This window comes from Salmo trutta, chromosome 34, assembly GCF_901001165.1.
Source record: "Salmo trutta chromosome 34, fSalTru1.1, whole genome shotgun sequence".
NCBI lineage: Eukaryota > Metazoa > Chordata > Actinopteri > Salmoniformes > Salmonidae > Salmo > Salmo trutta.
The window spans coordinates 13,860,124-13,886,642 of NC_042990.1; the positions used below are offsets into that span (position 1 = coordinate 13,860,124).

The 26,519-nt window shown below is 40.6% G+C and overlaps 3 gene segments (V, D, J or C); all 3 read right to left on the minus strand.

Annotated features, from left to right (window-relative positions):
• Positions 1–920: 920 nt before the first annotated feature.
• Positions 921–1,503, minus strand: LOC115173650 (Ig kappa-b4 chain C region-like). The segment is given in 1 exon segment: positions 921–1,503. A coding segment is annotated over 1 exon segment (255 nt).
• Positions 1,504–6,602: 5,099 nt separating this feature from the next.
• LOC115173649 (Ig kappa chain V region Mem5-like) lies at positions 6,603–13,236 on the minus strand. The segment is given in 4 exon segments: positions 6,603–7,204; positions 8,304–8,338; positions 12,656–12,953; positions 13,131–13,236. Coding segments are annotated over 4 exon segments (708 nt in total).
• Positions 13,237–25,076: 11,840 nt separating this feature from the next.
• On the minus strand, positions 25,077–25,637 carry LOC115173655 (Ig kappa-b4 chain C region-like). The segment is given in 1 exon segment: positions 25,077–25,637. A coding segment is annotated over 1 exon segment (255 nt).
• Between the last annotated feature and the right edge of the window lie 882 nt (positions 25,638–26,519).

Consider the following 26,519-nt stretch of genomic DNA (forward strand, 5'->3'; position numbering starts at 1 on the left):
TGGTAGATTACTTGTTAGATATTACTGCATAGTCGGAACTAGAAGCACAAGCATTTCACTACACTCGCATTAACATCTGCTAAACATGTGTATGTGACCAATACAATGTGATTTGATTTTATTTTGACATCAGGTTCTGATTTACACCTCTGTTTATGATTGACCTCTGAAAGTTTCACCTGTCTGACCCAACTCAACTACTCATCTCACAGTCCATATTCAACTTTTACACCCCTTCAAACCTGAACGAGTGAAGGAAGTCATATTGATTCCAATTTAAGAAGCACCCTTTTCATTTGACTTAACAGTACATAGTAGTAGTCATAAATACACAGTTAACCACACAGTATAAAACCCATAAAAATACCCTTGAGTAGAATACCCCATTTGAACGTTATGCAAAGTCCAGTGTAAAGTCTGCTTCCCCTCATGTTCAGAACTCTAGTTAAATATACAGCTGCCCCAGTCCCAGAGGATTTGACTTCAGGACATTGTGAGCTGTGATGGAGTGGAACTCAGATTTGCATTGCCAGAGTGATTTCCACGCTCCCAGAATAGAGCAGTACCGTGGCCAGATGATCACGTGTCCCCAGAGAGTTTCAGTGAGTTTTTTTTCAGTATTAGTATCAATGATGGCTTCAGTATTAGTATCACCATGAAGACCAGTGAGTTTAAAGCATATGGCTTCAGTATTTATATTATAATTAAGACCAGTGGGTTTAGAGCACATGGCATCAGTATCACTGCAGGTATCACTTTGACAGGTACCAAATTTGGCCCAATTAGCCATGCACCCTATGAGAGAGGTTCATTGACTGAAATGTATAAGGATTTTTTTTTTTTACATAATATACATTATATATAAATATCTCCATGTATAATGGTAAAACTAATTTTCTAAGGATATCCAGGCAACAATATTAAGGATGGAAAAAGTATTTATTATCTCAACATGACAGATCTAACAGCATTACAGAAATAAAGCATAACAAATGTAAGAAAGCCAAGCAGATCTATGACATCAGAATCAGACAGATATTCTGGAGTAAGGCCCAGCCCAGCACCAGACCAGTGTGGTAGTAGTGCTGGATCAGTACGGAAGAGAGATGCTGAGTGCAGAACAGAGTAAAAACAGTGGAATCAGGGGAGGAGCTCATTAATCAGAACACTGGTCTCTCCTCAGTGTCTCAGAGAGTGGAGACTGGGAGCCCTGGGTGGCCTCACAGATCACAGAGCCCACCTTCTTCCACTGGTCGACAGGGAGGGTCAGGGTGCTGCTCCAGCTGTAGTGGCCGTCCTTCTCCAGGACCCCGGGGCTCCTGGTCACCTCCCAGGTGTTGCTGCTGCTGCTACCGTCCACCTTCCAGCTCAGCTTCCAGTCTGAGGGGAAGCCCTTGTTGGCCAGGCACATGAGAGTGGCCTTCCCCTGCTGCAGCTCCACACTGGAGGGGGGCAGGACTGTCAGGGTGGGACGAACGTCACCTAGGAGACAGGTGGGAAGTTATGGAGAGGGGAACTGTCAGTCAATCACCAGACTGATACGACAATAATGATGCAGCAGTTTAACATCTTAGCTGTAAATGAAGGCTTTGTCCATCACTAGGTTTCTGTTCCTCAAACAGACAGTTAATTTATACTTCTTTATGTCACTCTTTCACCTCCCTTTGAGTAGCTACTGAAGCAAATTATAACTTCATGAGATGACAGAAAATATATTCAATTATCTTCGAAATTGTAATATTTAAAATATTTTAACATACTTCCCTTATTATAATGTAACAAAATCCTGTGAATCAAACTGCATTTCATTATTAATTAATATTTTTGTTTTGAAGAACATTCAACAGAATGTATGAACAATTCTTAAATTATGAATTTATTCAAAATCGGTTGATAAAATGCCTGTGCTGAGGAAGTAAATTCCAGTTGACTGTAAACATCTAACAATATTATACATTTTATTTAAAAGACTCACTAAAACATTTAAAAGTTTTAGAAAATGAATATAGTTATGTATGATTAACAAGACATTCTATCACAAACTGAAAATAAATGTATATTGATATGAACAGCAGAACAGCCTGACTTCGCAAGACAGCAAGACTTTTCAACAGATAGCAAATAACATATAAAATAGCATATAAAATAGCAAATGAGATCAAATAAGATAGCAAAACAGGAAATAGGAAATTGATAGCAAAACTAACCAAAACTTTGCAGCTGAATGAAAGTTGACTATATCCATCTTACAACAATTTTATACACTTAAAGACACATTACAGTATAATGAATACTGATATGATTTATGAGACAGGGTCTTTTAACCAACAATAATAGCTTAATACTTGAGGTCTAACGAAAGGTATATTCAGCTATTCACAAAAATTGTGACACATGATCATGCATAGTATTTATTTAATTTTGAATCTTAGTTTCTTGTCTCATGTGATCATCAATGCTTCTATACAGTATGCATGGTCAGAAATATCCTTGTCCCATGGCACTCTAGCGACTCCTTGTGGTGGGCCAGGAGCCTGCAAGCTGACTCTGGTCGCCAGCTGGAAGGTGTTTACTCCGACACATTGGTACGGCTGGCTTCCGGGTTAAGTGAGCAGTGTGTCAAGAAGCAGTGTGGCTTGACAGAGGTGTGTTTTGAGTGACCTTTGGCTCTCGACATACGCTTCTCCCGAGTCCGTAGGGGAGTTCTAGTGATGGAACAAGACTGTAACTACAAATTAGGGAGAAAAATGGGTAAATGTGCAACAAAAAAAACACACACAGCTCATCAGGAGGAAGCTGACCAGAGGCAGTTAACCCACACCGTTCACTTATTATCACTCTATGACATGAGATCAAGAGAAGAGAAAAACTTGCGAGGATTTCAAGCAGACTCTGTTTTCTAGTGAACAGACTGTTTTAACAGTATCCATTATTTTCGAGTAACAAAGAATTAGATGTCTAAAGTCTACTGTCTTCCAGATAGCTCTTAGATCTCTTATCTTTCATCAACCATGCAGCACCTGAACTCCTCCAGCACCTCCAGCATGGACCCCACCTCCCTGGATTTAGGCCCCCTGATTTCAAACATCGTCCTGGGGCTGTGCTGTGCGCTGGGCCTCCCTGGTAACATAGCTGTTCTGGTGGTCACACTGCGCTGCTCGTCCCAACACCCCAACTTTACCGTGTGCCTCATGCTGAACCTGGCGTCCTCCGACATCTTGTACATGGCCACGATACCTGTGTGGAACTATACTCTACTGCCTGGCTGGACTCTGGGCCGGTTCACCAGCAAGCTGTATCGCCTGTACTTTCTATGTATCCATAGGGTAGCCTAGATTTGTTCCTTTGGTGATCCAACCCCGATTCAAGCTTGAGCTCCATTGGTCAAATCCAACATTCCATTGCTTCTCATATTTCCCATACATGAATAAATAGATTTTGTTTTCATTAATAAAAATGTTGTATTTATATTACAGTATGCTACATAGAGGCTACTTCTGCTTTCATTCAGACGAGCTCCAAGTTCCATAAAGTGTTAAACTACCTCATCACACTTGTTAAGTTGCCTCATTCTATGTCAAAATCTTGACAGCTATTTTAGCATTGAGCACAATGGAAAAAACATATTAGATCTATGCAACAACATTTGTGCCTAAATAGATCAATAAAAACATGCATTTCATCCCTTACACCACTCTGATGCCCAACATGGGTTCAACCATGTCCGTTTCAAGAAGTGAGACAACTTGCCAACACTGCCAAACAAAATGTTTCTGGACCAAAGTAAGGTAGAACTTATGATATGTCAGATGTAACACATTTGGTATACGGATAAACAACTTTATCCCCACCTAAAGGATCATGCCTTTCGGTTCAAAACAAGAAAAAAGCTAAATCCTCAATATTGATACTGTAAACCATATAATCAACACTATAGGCTTTATTTCTATATGAATGAGAAGCCCTCAACACCTTTGATATGAGATATTACTGATATGATTGTGTCAGTCCTCCCTCCTCCCTCTGCCTCCTATCTTTAGTCCCCAGTGTAGATTTAAGGATGACAATACATGAGATCGACATGATACTGTAGTTTTAAACATATTTGGAAAATATAAATAGTTTTTTTGGGTTATGATAGGGTGATAAAACCATGAGCTGATGAACAGCCCAATAATGCTTGAATAGGTGCTGACTAATGGAAAGTAAACTGTATAAAAGAATGAAAGAAAGTTGCACACTAGATTTGCTCCCAACAACTGAATGGTTATATTGAGTGTGTGACTTTCTTTTTATACAGTTCTGGGGATCTTTAAAACACCCACTCTACCCGTCACTCAAACTGCCATTACACAGGAAGACAGAGCTCCACTACAGTCCACCATGAGAAGGTTTGAAGGACATAATGCAGAGGCAGCAATTCTACTGTCAAGCTTCATTTATCTTCTCCTGGGACTGACAACCACTGTTGAGGTACATCAAACTAGGCCCCATTCAAGAAATAGTTGTTACAATGTGTGGTTTGTCTATGATTTTAATTTTCTCAGATTTGTTATAGAGTAAGCATACTTTTGGAAACTGCTGACTTATTTTATCTCTCCCTCTGTGTGTGTGTGTGTGTGAATGTGTGTGTGTGTGTGTGTGTGTGTGTGTGTGTGTGTGTGTGTGTGTGCGCGCACATATTTGCATAAAAGATGAGACATTTGCTTCATTGCTCCACATACTTTTAAAACCCCAGTGTTGATCAGTGACTGTTCACTCCTTTCAGAGCCACTGACACGCAGAACAATGATGATGTCACTGATTCTACTGCTGGGGACACTGGGGCTCCTTGTTCAGGGTGAGAGACACTTTGACTAACTTTGATTCATGATGGGTTTGGATTCAGAGTTATACTTCATTCGTTAATTTAACATGACAGAGCTTTTTTTAACATTTAGCTTGATAGGCTATGCTTTATAATATCAATGTTGTTGTGATAACCTTACTGATCAGCCTTTCTTCACTTTGTTTATCTTTCAGAATCATCAGGAGATATAATCCTGACTCAGTCTCCTAAATCTCAGTCTGTTAGTCCAGGAGATACTGTCTCTATCAGCTGTACAGCCAGTTCAAGTACTGGTAATGTGCTTAACTGGTACCTACAGAAACCTGGAGAAGCTCCTAAACTCCTGGTTTATTATGCTACAACCCGTCAGTCTGGGACTCCAGGTCGTTTCAGTGGGAGTGGATCTGGTAGTTCATATACTCATTACACTCTGACCATCAGTGGAGTCCAGGCTGAAGATGCAGGAGATTACTACTGTCAGCAGAGTAACAGCTCTCCGTTCACACAGTGTTAGAGCGTCGTACAAAAACCTCCTTCAGCTAAAGAGGAACTGTTCTGACTCAACAGCTGCAGAGCTACAGAGTCTCCCGTATTCTAAAGTGTTCAAAACACCAAATAATCTAAATATGAAACTACAATAATGTAATTGGTTAGACTTGTCTATGGACTATGATACTGTACATATCTCTCAATATATTCTGCAAAAATGTTACATTTTTGTTAAACTCACTGGGACCACTAAGGATACAGAGAAGAAATAGAAAATGTTTTCTTTTGAACAACATGTTGAACAAAATTCAGAATAGGTCTAGATTTTTTTTCACGCTTTGATGTATCTTGATATTGTAAGAAGCACTCATTTCATTACACAACAGCATGAATATCGACCCTGTTTGAACCCAACTATTCATGCCCTGCTCAACTTCTACACCCCTCCAACCTTGAAAGAGTGAATACAGTCATATTGATTCCATTCAAGAAGTACTACTTTAATAGTATTACTTTTCATATGTCACAAATGAATGTAGTCCACATACTGTATACAAAGCCATAAAAAGACTGTGAATTCCCCGATTTGAACGTTATGCAAAGTCCAGTGTAAAGTCTGCTTCCCCAGCCCATGTTCAGTTGTTTAGTCAGACACACAGATGCCCCAGTCCCAGAGGATTTGAGGCTGAGTGATTGTGAACTCTGGTGGGGTTGAAACTCAGATTTACATGGGCAGGGTGACCACAACACTCCCAGAATAGAGCAGTACCATGGCCAGATGTTCACCTGTTCACAGAGAGTTCCATTGAGCTTGGAGCACATGGCTTCAGTATTGGTAACATCCAGAGTCATATATTTAGAGAGTTAGGCCAACTTTTAGAGTTTAATATTGTTCTAATTCTAGACATTCAGTTACACAGCATTGTTGTAATGTTAATGGGGAGCTACTATGTCTGCCACAGAATGTTGAAGTGTCATGTAAATACATCATAATGCAGAAACCTCAATGTCCTCTCTAATACATGGCTCTGGTAACATCATAAAGACTGGGGAGTCTAGAGAACATGGCTTCAGTATTAGTATCACTGTAGATATCGTTTTGACTGGTACCAAATGTGGCCCAATCAGCCAAACATTCATTGGGAGAGGTTGATTGAGTAAAATGTATTAGGAAAATCACTTTCCAGGGTAGAGAGATCGACATTCCTTATGACAATGCAATAAATCAAAAAGATCTCAATGTCTAATGGTAAAAGTCATTAAATAATGATATCCAGGCAAACCATTTAAAATATTGACCGTCTTTATTATCTCAACATGTGAGAACCAACAGCCTTACAGTAATAAGGTTCAGAACACATGTGATATGAAAGCCAAGCAGATCTATTTGACATCAGAATCAGATATATATTCTGGTGTTTGTTCCACTATGCTAAAAGCTCCAGCTGGAGGAAGGATTCCCACACAGGATCCAGCCCAGCATTAGACCAGTGTGCTGGTATTGCTGGAACAGTAAGAAGGAGAGGTGCAGAGTAAAAACAGTGGAGTCAGAGGGGGGAGCTCATTAATCAGAACACTGGTCTCTCCTCAGTGTCTCAGAGAGTGGAGACTGGGAGCCCTGGGTGGCCTCACAGACCACAGAGCCCACCTTCTTCCACTGGTCGACAGGGAGGGTCAGGGTGCTGCTCCAGCTGTAGTGGCCGTCCTTCTCCAGGACCCCGGGGCTCCTGGTCACCTCCCAGATGTTACTGCTGCTACCGTCCACCTTCCAGCTCAGCTTCCAGTCTGAGGGGAAGCCCTTGTTGGCCAGGCACATGAGAGTGGCCTTCCCCTGCTGCAGCTCCACACTGGAGGGGGGCAGGATTGTCAGGGTGGGACGAACATCACCTAGGAGACAGGTGGGAAGTTATGGAGAGGGGAACTGTCAATCACCAGACTGATACGACAATAATGATGCAGCAGTTTAACATCTTAGCTGTAAATGAAGGCTTTGTCCATCAGTAGGTTTCTGTTCCTCAAACAAACAGACAGCTGGTTTATCAGTCTTTATGTCACTCTTTCACTTCCCTTTGAGTAGCTACTGAAGCCTATTATAACTACATGAGATGACTGAAAATACATTCAACTATCTTCAAAATGTAACAATTTAAAATGTGAAATATTTCAGTATTCTCCTCCCTTATTGTAATGGATTAAACTCCTAGGAATCAAACTGCATTTCATTATTAATTATTATTATTATTATTTTAAAGAACATTTCACAGAATGTATGAACAATTCTTAAATTATGAATTCAATTAAAATTGGTTGATAATAAGCCTATGCTGAAGAAATGAATTCCAGTTGACTGTAAACATCTAACAATGATCTACATTTAATTTAAAATACACACTAAAACATTTAAGTTTTAATTTACCGAAAGAAAATAAATAAAGTTATGTGTAATTTACAAGATATTGTATCAAATTGAAAATAAACCTATATTCATATGAACAGCAGAAAGCTGGACTTCGCAAGATAGCAAGTCTTTTCAATAGATAGCAAACAGATAGCAAATAGATAGCAAATAGCAAATAAAACAGCAAATGCGATCAAATAAGATAGCAAAATAGTAAATAGCAAATAGATAGCAAAGCGAAGCAAAACTTTGCAGCTGAATGCTGAAGGAGTAAATTTATGTTGAATTTAACCATCTTACAACAATTATATACATTTAAAAGACACATTCAAATAAAATGAATAGTGATATTATTTACGAGAATGGGTCTGTTAACCAAAAATAATAGCTTCAAATTTGAGGTTTAATAACCAAAATCTTTTTTTACACAAATGGGGACTCTTATGAAGAGAATAACTCTTTTACCAAAAACATAACTATGCATAGCATTTATTTCCATTTTAATCTTAGTTCCTTCTCTCACAAGATTATCAGTGCATCTATATGCAAGGTCAGTACATTTTCTTTATTAGAGGTAGGTAAACTTACTTCCAATATCCAGTCTAGTGCCTCCACCAAAAGTGTACCACAGTGTTACAATCTCATTCAGCGGCCGTACAAAAACCTCTGACACTATAGAGACTCTGCTTTTGCTCTTTGTAAAGCTACATTTATCTAAACTACTCTGATTTGAACAGTATCCCTGTTCCAAATGAATACCCACTGTATAAACTTGTTTAATATATTACATCTTGAATAGGCATTTTAATTGAACTAAATTTACTTTAAGGATAATAAATGCAAAACAAATTCTCCAAAAATAAATATACATTTCTACTTTCTATTTAAGGGAGTTGTAATATAGTTAAGAAAATTAATTGGGATTTTGATATCAGAGGTCAAGATCTAGAACTGAATACTTACTGCCAACACTCAGTTTGGTCCCTCCACCAAAAGTCCAGCACAGTGATAGAGTCTGATTGACTGGCTGTACAAAAACCTCCAGACAGACACAGAGGGGAATGATAACAGAGACATGGAACTGCTCACGGAATTCTGCATTGTAACTGATGCCCCCTACAGGTACACTCTGGAACTACAGTACACTGGACACATTCATGTTCCCCATTGAACTTCCAACAGTATGAAAACTGCTGTGGATTATGTTGCTATACAGTCACGTCAGAAAGTTTTCACAGCCATTTACTTTTTCAATAAATTTATTTTGTGTTACTGGCAAGCACACAATACCCCATAATATTAAAGTGTAATTATGTTTTTATAATTGTTTTACTAATTGATATACAATGAAAAGCTGAAATGTGTTGAGTCAATAAGTATTCAACCCCTTTGTTATGGCAAGCCTAAATAAGTTCAGGAGTAAAAATGGGCTTAACAAGTCACATAATACGTTTCATTGACTCGCTCCTTGTGCAATAATAGTATTAAACAGTCGAGGAGTGAATTTCAAACACAGATTTAACCAGAAAGACCAGTGAGGTTTTCCAATGTCTCGCAAAGAAGGGCAGCTATTGGTAGATGGGTAAAAATAAAATAGAAGACATTGTATATCGCTTTGACCGTAGTTAATTTAGTAACTACACTTTGGATTGTATTTTATTTTCTCCAGGTAAATGAAACGGAATAGAGCTAAGCACAAACAAAATCTTAGAAGAAAACCTGTTTCAGTCTGCTTTCCAACAGACACTGGGAGACAAATTCATCTTTCAGCAGGAAAATAACCTAAAACACAAGGCCAAATATATCAAATCAAATCAAAGTTTATTTGTCACGTGCGCTGAATACAGCAGGTGTAGACCTTACAGTGAAATGCTTACTTACAGGCTCTAACCAATAGTGCAAAAAAGGTATTAGGTGAACAATAGGTAGGTAAAGAAATAAAACAACAGTAAAAAGACAGGCTATATACAGTAGCGAGGCTATTGTATAGCAGTAGCGTAAAATAGGGGTTGGTGGGTGGGTGGTGGGACACAATGCAGATAGCCGGCTAGCCAATGTGCGGGAGCACTGGTATACACTGGAGTTTCTTGCCAGGTTGACTGAATGTTTCTGAGTGGCCTACATGTTCTGATTGAAAATCTATGGCAAGACTTGAAAATAGCTGTCGAGCTATGATCAACAACCAACTTGACAGAGCTTGAAGAATTTGTGAAAGAATAATGTGCACATATTGTAAAATCCAGGGGTGCAAAACTCTTAAAGACATACCCATAAAGACACACAGCTGTAATCACAGCTGTGTGTCTTTATGGGTATGTACAAAGGCCAAAGGCATGTATTGACTCAGTGATGTAAATACTTATGCAATCAAGATAAGAGCGTTTGCTAAACGTGTCTGCTAAATGAGTAAATGTAATATTCATTTTGTATTTTTCATAAATGTTTTACAAATGTTAGAATTCTTCCTCCATTTTGACATTACAGTATTTTGTGTAGATCAAGGACCAAAATGACAATACATTTTTTTTATACCACTGCACTGTTGAATACATGTTTCTGATTGGCTTGAAGGGCTTTCTAGAGCTTGCATTATTTTATTGATTATGCCCGAGAATCTGGTGTTTGGAGGATATATTGTCACCGGTGTTGTTAGGCCCGAGGCGATGTCGAGGGCTGGCAATCTGTGCCAATATATCCTCCAAACACGGGCTTCGAGGGCATTATCACTTTTATACAATGGGTGACCAACATTTTTCATGCTATTTCATCCTTTCATGAGATTTAGTCCTGACACAAATCTGAGGTTCATTATATTGGTTCGGTTGCCAGAGACGCGACCCAGTCGTTCAGTCTTTTTGTTCTCTATCTATGGACCCAACCCAGTCGTTCGTACTAAATGTTCCATTGCAATACTGGCTGGCAACATACTTATTCCTTGCATGCTAGCTAGCCTACTACGGCTAACTTACAGTCGTGTCAAACAGTGCAGCCAGAATAACAATAGCTGCATTTGCATTTGTTTAAACTGTTTTCTAGTGACATTTATTTGGAAACCTCCATAACAATGAGGTGCTATATTTCCTGGCCTAGAAAATGTGCTGACTCGTCAGGACACTGTTGATCAGAGAAGCTAGCCAACAACACAGCTAACACAATCACTTCAAACTGAAGCTGGAAAGACTGCAAACTGGCCACATTTTGTTGAACCTTTTTTCAATTGACATTTCTTTGTATATATCCATAAAAATGATGCCAGCTGATCCATGATTTAGACTGGCTGAGAAACACTTCCTGTTTGTCTCGTCCTGACACATCCATTACTATGGGACAGCTGGAGATCGAATTTGAATATTGAAACAATGTTGCACATTTTGAAGAGACAGACAGTAAGGTTCATACAAATCTCTGCTTTTGAAAATGAAATGTTAGTCTGAAATAAATGTGAGACAAAGCCTAGATACTTTTTTATAGGGGTTATCAAGTTTATAAATTGGCTGGCTGGGCTGATGAGACAATGGTTTGAGCAGTCAGGTGGAACAGAGTAAATAGGCATTTTAATATCATAGATTTTGCTGGTGGTAACTCGTGGAATAGAAACCGGCTGGAATGCAGTTTTACCCAATCAGCATTCAGGATTAGACCCACCTGTTGTATAATTCCCTTTAAAAACTATGTGGTTCGAGTCCTGTGTGCTGATTGGCTGACAGCCAGCCAGGCCGTATACCACAGGTATGACAAAACATACATTTTACTGCTCTCATTATGTTGCTAACCAGTTTCTAATAGCAATAAGGCACCTCAGGGGTTTGCGGTATATGGCCAATATACCAAAGCTAAGGGCTGTATCCGCGTTGCGTCGCGTTGCGTCGTGCTTAAGAACTGCCCTTTAGCCTTGGTAAATTGGCCATATACCACACCCCGTCTTGCCTTATTGCTTAAATAATGCACGGTGTATCAGCACGGTAGAATTCAATGGCTATAGTTAATTCTTACATGTTCTATTGAGCTACTTTTGAAAGCAAAAGTTGAATTAAAAACATTATTGGTATTGTTTTATTCAATTTTCATAATAGCAAGCTAGGACTGATGGTTTGGTTTGCTGTTTTGTTTGCTTGGTTACCAAGCCAACTTCTGGAGCTATCTAGAAATCTACATCAGTGGATGTTAAACACATTTCTGCCTGCAAATGAACACATTTCTAGCGACAAATGTGTTGAATTATAGTCACGGTATAAAAGGGATAATCAATTCGGGCTCTCTGTGTTCTGTGGAAATTAATACAACTCAGTGGAAGGTAGTGTAAATTCCACTCTGCTGTAGGAGAAATGAGCCATGAAGACTGTTCTTATTGTACAGAAACCAGAGTTTGGCCCCTAAGACAAGGTTCCTCTCATCATTATCCATACCCAAGCCATCTCTCCCTGGTACCTTACATTTAACAAACACCAACTCATTCAATGAAATGCATGCTGTAGGTTTTATCACTGCCCAGAATAGAATCGATATGATTGAATTCACTCTTTCAGGGTTTGTAGGGCATGAATAGTTGGGATGTTGAATTTGGACAGGGTCAACATTCATGCTATTGTGTACTGAAATGGGTTCTCCGTACAATATGAAGATAAATCATAGCTTTAAAAAACTATTCTGAATTTTGTTCAACATATCCTTCAAAAGAAAGCATTTTCCACAGCTCTGTATCCTTAGTGGTCCCAGTGTGTTAACACATTTTGTTGCAGAATATATTGAGAGATATGTACAATATCATAGTCTATTGACAAGTCTAACCAATTACATTATTGTATTGTAGTGTCATATTTGATTATTTGGTGTTTTGAATACTTTAGAATACAGGAGACTCTGTAGCTCTGTAGCTGTTGAGTCAGAGCAGTTCCTCTTTAGCTGAGGGAGGTTTTTGTACGACGCTCTAACACTGTGTGAACGGATAGTTGTAACGCTGCTGACAGTAGTAATCTCCTGCATCTTCAGCCTGGACTCCACTGATGGTCAGAGTGAATTGAGAACCAGATCCACCTCCACTGAAACGACCTGGAATCCCAGACTGACGGTTTGTAGCATCATAAACCAGGAGTTTAGGAGCTTCTCCAGGTTTCTGCAAGTACCATTGGATATTAATACCAATATCTGAACTGGCTGTACAGCTGATAGAGACAGTCTTTCCTGGACTAACAGACTGAGATAGTTGAGAATGGGTCAGAATTATATCTGCTGATGATTCTGAAAAATAAACAAAAGTAAAGAAAGGTTTAGTAAGGTTATCACAACAACAAGCATATCGTAAAGCACAGCCTATCAAGCTAAATCTGTATTTAATCTGTCATGTTGAATTAACAAATGAAGTGCAACTATGAAGCCAAACCCATAATGAACCACAGTTGTCAAAGTGTCTCTCACCCTGAACAAGGAGCCCCAGTGTCCCCAGCAGTAGAATCAGTGACATCATCATTGTGCTGCGTGTCAGTGGCTCTGAAAGGAGTGAACAGTCACTGATCAACACTGGGGTTTTAAAGTATGTGGAGCAATGAAGCAGGACAGCTATGCAAAGCTCGATCTTTATGCAAATACACATAAACACATATACACAAAAAACACACAGATAAATGAAGTCAGCAGTTTCCAAAGGTAGGCCTAGTGTATATCACATTTGAGGATATGAAAATCATAAACAAACCACACATTATAACTATATCTTAAATGAGGACTAGTTTGACCCGCCTACATCGTAGTTTCTGTCCCTCAACAGTGGTTGTCATTCCCAGGAGAAGGTCAATGAAGCTTGACAGTAGAATTGCTGCTTTGGGGCTCCCGAGGGGCGCAGCGGTCTAAGGCACTGCATGTCAGTGCAAGAGGGGTCACTACAGTCAATGATTCGATTCCAGGCTGTATCACATCCGGCCGTGATTGGGAGTCCCATTGGGTGTCTCACAATTGGATCAGCGTTGTACGGGTTTGGCTGGGGTATGCTGTCATTGTAAATAAGAATTTGTTCTTAACTGACTTGCTTGATAAATAGATGTTAAATAAAAATAAATAAAAATAAAACATTCTACTGCATATCCTTCAAAGCTTCTCATGGTGGACAGTAGTGGAGCTCTGTCGCCCTCCTCTGACCACAGTGTGTAATGGCAGTCTGTGTATGTGCAGAGTGGGTGTTGTATTGTCACACTCTCTATATACCCATGCAATTGTTGGGAACACATCTAGTGTGTGCGACTTTTCTTGTTTATTTTCATAGGGTTTACTTTCCGTTAGTCAGCACCTCTACAAAGGTTTTTTGTGTCAGCTCATGCTTTTTACCCTCCAATTATAACCCCCCCATAAAACAACAACATTATTATAGTTATAAACTATGTTTTAAACTACAGCATCATGTCAATCTCATGGACTGTCAATCCTTACATCTACACTGGGGACTAAAGATAGGAGGGAGGACTGACACAGTCATACCAGTCATACCTCATTTTAGAGGAGTTTGGTATTTTAATAGGATGCCCATTAGCTGTTGCAAAAGCAGCAGCTACTCTTCCTGGCGTTCACACAAAACATAAAACATGACATAATACAGAACATTAATAGACAAGAACAGCTCAAAGACAGAACTACATCAACAATCTGGTATGTGTGCGTGTGTGTCAGAGCTCTGTGTAAGTTGACTAAGCAAACAATTTGGAATTTTCAACACATTAATGTTTCTTATAAAAAGAAGAAGTGATGCAGTCAGTCTCTCCTCAACTCTTAGCCAAGAGAGACTGGCATGTATAGTATTTACAGTGCTTTCGGAAAGTTTTTAGATCCCTTGACATTTTCCATATTTTGTTACGTTACAGCCTTCTTCTAAAATTGTTTAAATATAATTTTTTTCTCATCAATCTACACACAGTACCCCATGATGACAAAGCGAAAACAGGTTTTTAGAATTTTTATACATATATTAAAACAAAAAACATAAAACATAAATACCTTATTTACAGTGGGGGAAAAAATTATTTGATCCCCTGCTGATTTTGTATGTTTGCCCACTGACAAAGAAATTATCAGTCTATAATTTTAATGGTAGGTTTATATGAACAGTGAGAGACAGAATAACAACAGAAAAATCCAGAAAAACGCATGTCAAAAATGTTATAAAATGATTTGCATTTTAATGAGGGAAATAAGTATTGTGTGCTTAAAGCTATCCAGACTGAAATAATTATGTTTGTGAATGATGTGACAATGGTGGTAACTGTTTGGTTATCAAAAATCTTAAGTGTTTGTTTGCAGAGTGATTCAATTGGTTTCAGAATCGAAGCTCCTGCTTGTGAGTCAATATCTCAGATGTGAGAAGATCATAGCATGCATATATAGATTGGCGGCCTCCAGAAGAAGTTAAGGTTTTATAAACCTAGTGTTGGATAATCCAAACTTGACTGTGTTAATCAACCTTCTTCACATGTTTCTTAATTGTCAAGTTGGAGTCCAAAATGATGCCGAGATACCTGAAGTTAGACACAACTTTCAGATTCTCCCCATTAACAAGAACAGCTCGTTGGGAAGAATCAATGGATTTCTTAGAGAAGTACAGAAAAACAGTCTTGTTGATATTTAAATGCAGGTAAGAAACAGTCAACCATTTAGAAACGTGTACCGTAGCTTCAGTTAACTTGTTATGGATAGGGGGCAGTATTTTCACGGCCGGATAAAAACGTACCCGATTTAATCTGATTATTACTCCTGCCCAGAAACTAGAATATGCATATAATTATTAGCTTTGGATAGAAAACACTCCAAAGTTTCTAAAACTGTTTGAATGGTGTCTGTGAGTATAACAGAACTCATTTGGCAGGCCAAAACCTGAGAAGATTCCAAACAGGAAGCACCCTCTCTGACTATTTATTGGCCTTCTTGATCATCTCTATCCAAAACAGGGGATCTCTGCTGTAACGTGACATTTTCTAACGCTCCCATAGGCTCTCAGAAGGCACCAGAAAGTTGAATGATGACTTTGCAGGCCATGGCTGATAAACAGTAGCGCATTTGGATAGTGGTCGATCTGAGAACAATGAGACTGGGGGCGCGTGCACGAGACGACTCCATGTTTTTATTTTTTCATCTTTGAACGAAAACAGGGTTTCCCGGTCGGAATAAAATCGCATAAAAATTGATTTTAACCTCTACGGGCTAGGGGGCAGCATTGAGAATTTTGGAAAAAATATGTGCCCATTTTTAACGGTATAATGATTGAGTCTGCCTACAGTGTGGAAAGGAGGTCAGCCTACGATCCGGAACGAGGGGAGTCTGCCTACGGCCCGAATTGGATTAAGTCTGTCGGCATTCTGGAGGACAGTAGGCCGGAGCCTGAACCACCACCTGTATAGGTGGGTTGGGGGGGGGGGGGTGTAGCACAAGTGCCGTCGGTGACGGCAGCCACCCTCCCTTCCCTCCCTTTAGTTTAGGGGGATTTGTTTGTTGTTGTTTTGGGTTTTTGTTTATTTATGAGGTGCGTCCGGGGTCTGCACCTTTAGGGGGGGGTACTGTCACGTCCTGACCAGTATAAGGGTTAATTGTTATTGTAGTTTGGTCAGGACGTGGCAGAGGGTATTTGTTTTATGTGGTTCGGGGTGGTGTTTTATTGAGTAGGGCATTTGATTTGTGTATTCCGGGTTTTTTTGGGCACTGTTTTATATTCATGTATTTCTATGTTTAATCTAGTGAGTCTGGTTCTATGTTTAGTTAATTGGGGTGGGGACTCTCAATTGAAGGCAGGTGTTGTCTATTTGCCTTTGATTGAGAGTCCTATATATTAGGGGGTGTTTGTGTTTGTAATTTGAGGAAGATTGTTTCTTGTTTAGTGTGTGTGAGCCTGAAAAGACTGTTGTGTTGATCGTGAGTTCAATTTGTTTATTATTTTGGTGTTGACTTTTGAGTTTAATAAACGTCAAGATGAGCATCCACATATCTGCTGCATTTTGGTCCTCCTTTCCCGACGACAACCGTGACATTATGATCCTATACACTGAGGGTACAAACCAGTGGAGGATGGTGGAAGGAGCTATAGGAAGACGGGCTCATTGTAATGGCTGGAATGGTATCGATGGAACGGTGTCAAACATGTCGTTTCCTTATGTTTGACGTCCTTGATACCGTTACATTTATTATTTATTCCAATCCTGCCATTACAATGAGCCCGTCCTCCTATATCGCCTTCCACCAGCCTCCACTGGTACAAACATTAAGGACACTTTTTTAATATTGAGTTGTATCAAGTTGGCTGGATGTACTTTGGGTTGTGGACCATTCTTGATACCCTAAGGAAACTGAGCGTAATAAACCCAGCAGCGTTGCATTTTTTGACACCGGTGCACCACACCCTGTTCAAGTAAACTTAAATCTTTTGTCTTGTCCATTCACCCTCTGAATGGCACATATATACAGTCAATTCCTCAGTAGTCTCAAGGCTTAACACTCCTTATTAAACTGCGTCTACACTGATTGAAGTGGATTTCACAAGTGACATCAATGAGGGATCATAACTTTCACCTGGATTCAGCTGGTCAGTCTGTCATGGAAAGAGCAGGTGTCCTTAATGTTTTGTAAACCCAGTGTATACCAGTGTTGCAGTTGTACTAAACTCCTAAGGCACACCATTTCTTAAAGAGTCAATGGTCACCATTAATTAATATCATAATTGAACAGGTTAAAAGGTATGCTTAGATTACCTATATATTTTACATGAAATTAGGTTGAATGATTATGGCTCTAGATTACAGGAAAAAGCTGTTTCATGTGTTTGAAAAATGCTATATTCTCCTCACATACGTCATGCCCCCGTCTAAAATAATTGGTGCCTGAGACAGTAGAGTCAGAGATGATGGTCATCATTCATTAAAATGACAATTGAACCGGTAAAAACGAAAGCTTAGATAACCTTAGAAACACGAGCAAAATTCAGTCTGTGCTGCTGCTCACCTCCAGTTGCTACTGGAACAGTAATATGATCAGATATGAAGGTCAGACCCAGATGTGACATCGTCCAATAAACAATAGTTTAATATTCCCACAGGGGCATGCAATAGACAGGTCAAGGAAGGCAGGGGTCAATAGTCCAGAGTAGTGGGGGAAAGGTACAGGATGTCAGGCAGGCTCAGGGTCAGGGGCAAGCAGAGTGAACAGGCAGGCGGGCTCAGAGTCAGGACAGGCAAGGGTCAAAACCAGGAGGGAAAGAAAAAGAGAGACTGGGGAAAAGCAGGAGCTGAGAGAAACCGCTGGTTGACTTGACAAACAAAATGAACTGGCACAAACAGACAGAAAACAGTTATAAATACACAGGGGATAATGGGGAAGATGGGCGACACCTGGTGGGGGGTGGAGACAAGCACAAAGACAGGTGAAACAGATCAGGGGGTGACAGTACCCCCCCCCCCTTTAGGGGCACCACCTGGCGTCTTACCTGGGCGCGTAGCTGGTTGACCGGAGTGCCGGCGGTGGAAGTCGACGATGAGGCCTGGGTCCAGGATGTCTCTAGCGGGGACCCAGCACCTCTCCTCCGAGCCATAACCCTCCCAGTCCACCACGTACTGGAAACCCCTGCCCCGTGGTCGAACACCCAGGAGACGTCTCACTGTGTATGGCGGATGACCAAAAATGTCTCTCTGTCACTCACGCACGCCCACGCCCACGCACGCACACACACACACACACACACACACACACACACACACACACACACACACACACACACACACACACACACACACACACACACACACACACACACACACACACACACACACACACACACACCTCATGAGAAAGAAGCTGATCAGAGGCAGTTAACCCATATCACTTTCCTTATTATCATTCTATGACAAGAGATCAAGTGAGGAGAACAAACTTGTGAGGATTTCAAGCAGACTCTGTTTTCTAGTGTTCAGACTGTTATAACCCTACCTGTTCTGGAGTGTCCAGCACCTGCAAAAAAAAGAGAAACATAGAATTAGATGTCTAAAGTCTACTGTCTTCCAGATAGCTCTTACATCTCCTATTCTTTCACTGACCGTGGAGAACCTCAACTCCTCCAACATCTCCAGCTTGGACCCCTCCAAGTAACATAACTGTCCTGGTGGTCACACTGCGCCTCTCGCCCCAACGCCCCAACTTTACCCTGTGCCTCATGCTGAACCTGGCGTCCTCCAACATCTTGTACATGGCCACGATACCTGTGTGGATCTATACTCTCCTGCACTGCTGGGCCGTGTCACCTGCAAGCTAGCCACCTTCCGGCTCTACCTCAGCCCATAACTCTAACCATCACCCTACTCATTACCAAAACCCTTAACCCTAATCATAACAAATTAGGGTACTAAAAAAAATAAAAAATAATGGTGACTTTTTAAGGTGTTTTGGCTTGGTTTAAACAGCAGCCAATTTAGCTATTTTGCCCTCAACAAAACCCACATTTTTGGTTGTTGACTCTGTATCTGAAAATCCTGTACTTTCTAGGTATCCATAGGTTAGCCTAGATTTATTATTTTGGTGATCTGTCTCCCTTCAAGCTTGACCTCCAAATCCTAAATTGTATTTGTCAGCTTTCGAATGCATAAATAAATACATTTAGTTTTAATGAATACATTGATTTATTGTTTCTCTTATAGTACCTGTACTTCTGCTTTGGAGGAGTCCCAACCTCGCAGAAAGAGGAGAGTTCAGAGGAGCCCCAAACTCCCAGAAAGTGTTGGACTATTTCATCATACTTGTGAAGTTGACTCATTCTTTGTCAAAATCTTGACAGGTATTTTAGCATTGAGCACCATGGAAAAACACTCTAGATGTATGTAACAACAGTTGTGCCTAAATAGGTCAATAAATGCATGCAATTCAAACCTTGCACCACTCTGATGCCCAACATGGGCTCAACCATGTCAGTTTCAGTCTAAGACACAACAAGAAGTGAGACAGCTTGCCAAGACTGCCAAACAAAATAGTTCTGAAACAATTGAAGGTAGAACTTGTAACATGTAACTGTCACATCTGCTCCCGTTCTCCCTCTTGATGGCACCAGGTTGCACTTCATTACGCACACCTGTCACCAACATTATGAGCAGCTGTTCAATATTGGACTCACCTGGACTCCATTACCTTGTTAATTACCCCCCCTATATCTGTCTGCTCCTCAGTTTGTTCCCTTTGTCAGCATTGATGTCATTATTTTTCCCCTGTCCAGACGCTGTTCCTGTCCTGTTTCATGTCCGTTGTTTAGTAAATGTTCTCCCTGTACCTGCTTCACGTCTCCAGCGTTGACCTTCACAGTAACAACACATTTGGTACAAGGACAAACAACGTAATCCCAACAAGACCATGCCTTTAGGTAAACATTTGAAAAAGCCAAAATCCTCAACATAAAATTCACTGAGTATACAAAACATTAAGAACACCTTCTTAATATTGAGTTGCATCCCCCCTTTTGCCCTCAGAAGCGTCAATTAGTCAGGCCATGGACTCTACAAGTTGTTGAAAGTGTTCCACAGTGTGTTTGGGATTTTTTAAAGTCACACTACATTATTCTCCAGACAATTGAATGGGTATATAAAAGTTGGGACTTTCTTTTTCTATGGATCTGGGAGAAGTTTAACTTAATAAAACACCCACTCTGCACACCACACAAGCTGCCATTATGCATTGTGGTCAAAAGAGGGCGACAGAGCACCACTACTGTCCCTCATGCAAAAAATGGAAACCATTGCAATCAGGCTGAGGGTCCATTTATTTTCATAGATTCAATAATTCAATTGTATAATTCAGTAAATTAATTTAAATACTGCACATCTCATTAATTCATTTTTTTTTATTATTATAAAACGTAAATGAATAGAAGTGTTGAATTTAATACATAAAAATCTATTTGACCCCAACCCAGATAGGTCCTAAACATTGAATCAATATTTGAATTTGAAAAGAAAACAAGTAAGGGTTTTATGTTTTTGTATTCACATCTAATGTCAGTTATGTGATACATTTTATCTCCAAATGTTAACACATGTCCTAACTGTGAGTCGTAAAGTGTGATTTTGTCTCTGCTGGATTGCAACTCTAGTTTGGAACACTCGTCTCTCTGGAGCTTCATTCACAAACACACTGGGACACGGAGGATACTGAGCTGTAGAGGATGCTTCACTTTAGAAGAAGATGCTGAACAAAGTGTTACAAGTAAAGATTGGGAAAAGTTTTCTGTTATGTTCAGGACCAAGATGGCGCCGACAGAGATGGTCGCCTTGCTTCAGATCCTTAGAAATCTATGCAGTTATTCGTTTTTTTAATGTAATATTTCCTACATAGCCCAGAAAATCTCAAGTGTTATTATATACAGCTGGGAAGAACTATTGGATATAAAAGCAATGTCAATTTACCATCATTACGACCAGGAATACGCCTTTTCCGAAGAGGATCCTTTGTTCGGACCTCCACCCTGGACATGCGATCTTATCCCAGAGGCCGACCCAAAACAACGCGGTCGCTGCAGGATAGGCCAACGGAACGGCCTACTGGTCAGACTCAGAAGGCGAGCACACCATCCACCGCTTCCGAGCATATTACAATGTCCAATCTCTAGACAACAAGGTGGATGAAATTAGGGCAAGAGTTGCCTTCCAGAGAAACATCAGAGATTGCAACATTCTCTGTTTCACGGAAACATGGCTGACTCGTGATATGTTGCCGGAGTCGGTACAGCCACCTGGTTTTTCACGCATCGCGCCGACAGAAACAAACATCTCTTTGGTAAGAAGAAGGGCGGGGGTGTATACCTTGTGATTACACCATGAGTCATTAATCATAACAACATACAGGAACTCAAGTCCTTTTGTTCACCCGACCTAGAATTCCTTACAATCAAATGCAGACCGCAATATCTTCCAAGAGAACTCTCTTTGATTATAGTCACAGCCGTGTATACCCCCCCCCCCAATCAGATCCCTCGTCGGCCCTAAAAGAACTTCACTGGACTCTATGTAAACTGGAAACCATACATCCTGAGGCTGCATTTATTGTAGGTAACAAAGCTAACCTAAGAACCATACTTCCTAAACTCTATCAGCATATCGAATGCGCGACAAGAGCTGATAGCTTTCTGGATCATTGCTACTCGAACTTCCGCGATGCATACAAAGCCCTTCCCCGGCCTGCCTTCGGCAAATCTGACCATGTCTCTATTTTGTTGCTCCCAGCCTATAGACAGAAACTAAAACAGGAAACGCTCGTGCTCAGGTCAATACAACGCTGGTCTGACCAATCGGATTCCACGCTTCAAGATTGCTTCGATCACGTGGACTGGGATATCTTCCGGATAGCCTCAAACAATAACATTGATGTATACGCTGACTCGGTTAGAGAGTTTATTAGCAAGTGCATGAGAGATAACGTACCCTCTGTGACCATTAAAACCTTCCCTAACCAGAAACCGTGGATTGATGGCAGCATTCGCACGAAACTGAAAGCACGAACCACCGCTTTTAATCATGACAAGGTGACCGGAAACACGACCGAATACAAACAGTGCAGCTACTCCCTCCGCAAGGCAATCAAACAAGCAAAGAGTCAGTATAAAGACAAAGTAGAGTCGCAATTCAACGGCTCAAACACAAGACGTATGTGACAGGGTCTACAGTCAATCACGGAGTACAAAAAGAAAACCAGCTCCGTCGACGTTTTGCTCCCAGACAAATTAAACTTCTTTGCTCGCTTTCAGGACAATACAGTGCCACTGACACGGCCCGCTACCAAAGCCTGTGGGCTTTCCTTCTCCGTGGCCAACGTGAGTAAAATATTTAAACATGTTAACCCTCGCAAGGCTGCTGGCCCAGACGGCCAGCTCGCAGTTGTAAATGAGAGCTTGTTCTCAACTAGCCTACCTGGTTAAATAAAGGTGAAATAAATAAATAAAAATCCCTAGCTTCATAATCAGAACATGCGCAAACCAGTCTGTTGTCCCCACATGCTTCAAGATGGCCACCATTGTTCCTGTTTCCAAGAAAGCTAAGGTAACTGAGCTAAATGACTATCGCCCCATTGCACTCACTTCTGTCATCATGAAGGGCTTTGAGAGACTAGTCAAGGACCATATTCCCTCCACCCTACCTGATACCCTAGACCAACTCCAATTTGCTTACCACCCCAATAGGTCCACTGACGACGCAATCACCATCACACTGCCCTATCCCATCTGGACAAGAGGAATACCTATGTAAGAATGCTGTTCATTGACTACAGCTCAGCATTTAACACCATAGTACCCTCCAAACTCATCATTAAGCTCGAGACCCTGGGTCTCGACCCCGCCCTGCGCAACTGGGTCATGGACTTTCTGACGGGCCGCCCCCAGGTGGTGAGGATAGGAAACAACATCTCTACCCCGCTGATCCTCAACACTGGGGCCCCACAAGGGTGCGTTCTCAACCCTCTCCTGTACTCCCTGTTCACCCATGACTGCGTGGCCATGCATGCTTCCAACTCAATCATCAAGTTTGCAGACGACACTACAGTGGTAGGCCTGATTACCAGCAATGATGAGACTGCCTACAGGGAGGAGGTGAGGGCCCTCGGAATGTGATGTCAGGAAAATAACCTCCCACTCAACGTCAACAAAACAAAGGAGATGATCGTGGACTTAGGGAAACAGCAGAGGGAGCACTCCACATCCACATTAAAGGGACAGTACTGGAGAAGGTGGAAAGTTTTAAGTCCTCGGCGTACACATCACGGATAAACTGAAATGGTCCACCCACACAGACAGCATGGTGAAGAACAACTTCAGGAGGCTGAAGAAATGTGTCTTGTCATCTAAAACACTCACAAACTTTTACAGATGCACAATCGAGAGCATCCGGTAGGGCTGTATCACCATCTGTCACAGCAATTGCACCGCCCTCAACCACAAGGCTCTCCAGAGGGTAGTGCGGTCTGCACAACGCATCACCGGGAGCAAACTACCTGCCCTCCAGGACACCTACTGCACCCGACGTAACAGGAAGGCCAAAAGGATCATCAAGGACAACAACCACCCGAGCCACTGCCTGTTCACCCCGCTATCATCCAGAAGGCGAGGTCAGTACAGGTGCATCAAAGCTGGGACCAAGAGACTGAAAAACAGCTTCTATATCAAGGCCATCAGACTGTTAAACAGCCATCACATAGAGAGGCTGCTTTCAACATACAGACTCAAATCTCTGGCCACTTCAATAAACAGACTTAATAAAGCTATCACAAGTCACTTTAAATACGCCACTTTAATAATGTTTACATATCCTACATTACTCATCTCATATGTATATATTGTATTCTACACCATCTACTGCATCTTGCATATGCCGCATGCCATCGCTCATCCATATATTTGTATGTACATATTCTTATTCATCCCTTTACATTTGTGTGTATAAGGAAGTTGTGAATTTGTTAGATTACTTGTTAGATATTACTGCATAGTCGGAACTAGAAGCACAAGCATTTCACTACACTCGCATTAACATCTGCTAAACATGTGTATGTGACCAATACAATGTGATTTGATTTTATTTTTTACATCAGGTTCTGATTTACACCTCTGTTTATGATTGACCTCTGAAAGTTGCACCTGTCTGACCCAACTCAACTACTCATCACACAGTCCATATTCAACTTTTACACCCCTTCAAACCTGAACGAGTGAAGGAAGTCATATTGATTCCAATTTAAGAAGCACCCTTTTCATTTGACTTAACAGTACATAGTAGTAGTCATAAATACACAGTTAACCACACAGTATAAAACATATAAAAATACCCTTGAGTAGAATACCCCATTTGAACGTTATGCAAAGTCCAGTGTAAAGTCTGCTTCCCCTCATGTTCAGAACTCTAGTTAAATATACAGCTGCCCCAGTCCCTGAGGATTTGACTTCAGGACATTGTGAGCTGTGGTGGAGTGGAAACTCAGATTTGCATTGCCAGAGTGATTTCCACGCTCCCAGAATAGAGCAGTACCGTGGCCAGATGTTCACATGTCCCCAGAGAGTTTCAGTGAGTTTTTTTTCCAGTATTAGTATCAATGATGGCTTCAGTATTAGTATCACCATGAAGACCAGTGAGTTTAAAGCATATGGCTTCAGTATTTTACGACCAGTGAGTTTAAAGCACATGGCATCACTATCACTGCAGGTATCACTTTGACAGGTACCAAATTTGGCCCAATTAGCCATGCACCCTATGAGAGAGATTCATTGACTGAAATGTATAAGGATTTTTTGTTGTTGTTACATAATATACATTATATATAAATATCTTCATGTATCATGGTAAAACTAATTTTATAAGGATATCCAGGCAACAATTTTAAGGATGGAAAAAGTATTTATTATCTCAACATGTCAGATCTAACAGCATTACAGAAATAAAGCTTATAACAAATGTCAGAAAGCCAAGCAGATCTATGACATCAGAATCAGACAGATATTCTGGAGTAAGGCCCAGCACCAGACCAGTGTGGTAGTAGTGCTGGATCAGTACGGAAGAGAGATGCTGAGTGCAGAACAGAGTAAAAACAGTGGAATCAGGGGAGGAGCTCATTAATCAGAACACTGGTCTCTCCTCAGTGTCTCAGAGAGTGGAGACTGGGAGCCCTGGGTGGCCTCACAGATCACAGAGCCCACCTTCTTCCACTGGTCAACAGGGAGGGTCAGGGTGCTGCTCCAGCTGTAGTGGCCGTCCTTCTCCAGGACCCCGGGGCTCCTGGTCACCTCCCAGGTGTTACTGCTGCTGCTACCGTCCACCTTCCAGCTCAGCTTCCAGTCTGAGGGGAAGCCCTTGTTGGCCAGGCACATGAGAGTGGCCTTCCCCTGCTGCAGCTCCACACTGGAGGGGGGCAGGACTGTCAGGGTGGGACGAACGTCACCTAGGAGACAGGTGGGAAGTTATGGAGAGGGGAACTGTCAATCACCAGACTGATATGACAATAATGATGCAGCAGTTTTATATCTTAGATGTAAATGAAGGCTTTGTCCATCAGTAGGTTTCTGTTCCTCAAACAGACAGTTAATTTATACTTCTTTATGTCACTCTTTCATCTCCCTTTGAGTAGCTATTGAAGCAAATTATAACTTCATGAGATGACAGAAAATAAATTCAATTATCTTCAAAATTGTAATATTTAAAATATTTTAACATACTTCCCTTATTATAATGTAACAAAATCCTGTGAATCAAACTGCATTTCATTATTAATTAATATTTTTGTTTTGAAGAACATTCAACAGAATGTATGAACAATTCTTAAATTATCAATTTATTCAAAATCGGTTGATAAAATGCCTGTGCTGAGGAAGTAAATTCCAGTTGACTGTAAACATCTAACAATAATATACATTTAATTTAAAAGACTCACTAAAACATTTAAAAGTTTTAGAAAATGAATATAGTTATGTATAATTAACAAGACATTCTATCACAAACTGAAAATAAATGTATATTTATATGAACAGCAGAACAGCCTGACTTTGCAAGACTTATCAACAGATAGCAAATAACATATAAAATAGCATATAAAATAGCAAATGAGATCAAATAAGATAGCAAAACAGGAAATAGGAAATTGATAGCAAAACTAACCAAAACTTTGCAGCTGAATGATGAAAGAGTAAATGTAAGTTGACTATATCCATCTTACAACAATTTTATACACTTAAAGACACATTACAGTATAATGAATACTGATATGATTTATGAGACAGGGTCTTTTAACCAAAATTAAAAGCTTAATATTTGAGGTCTAACGAAA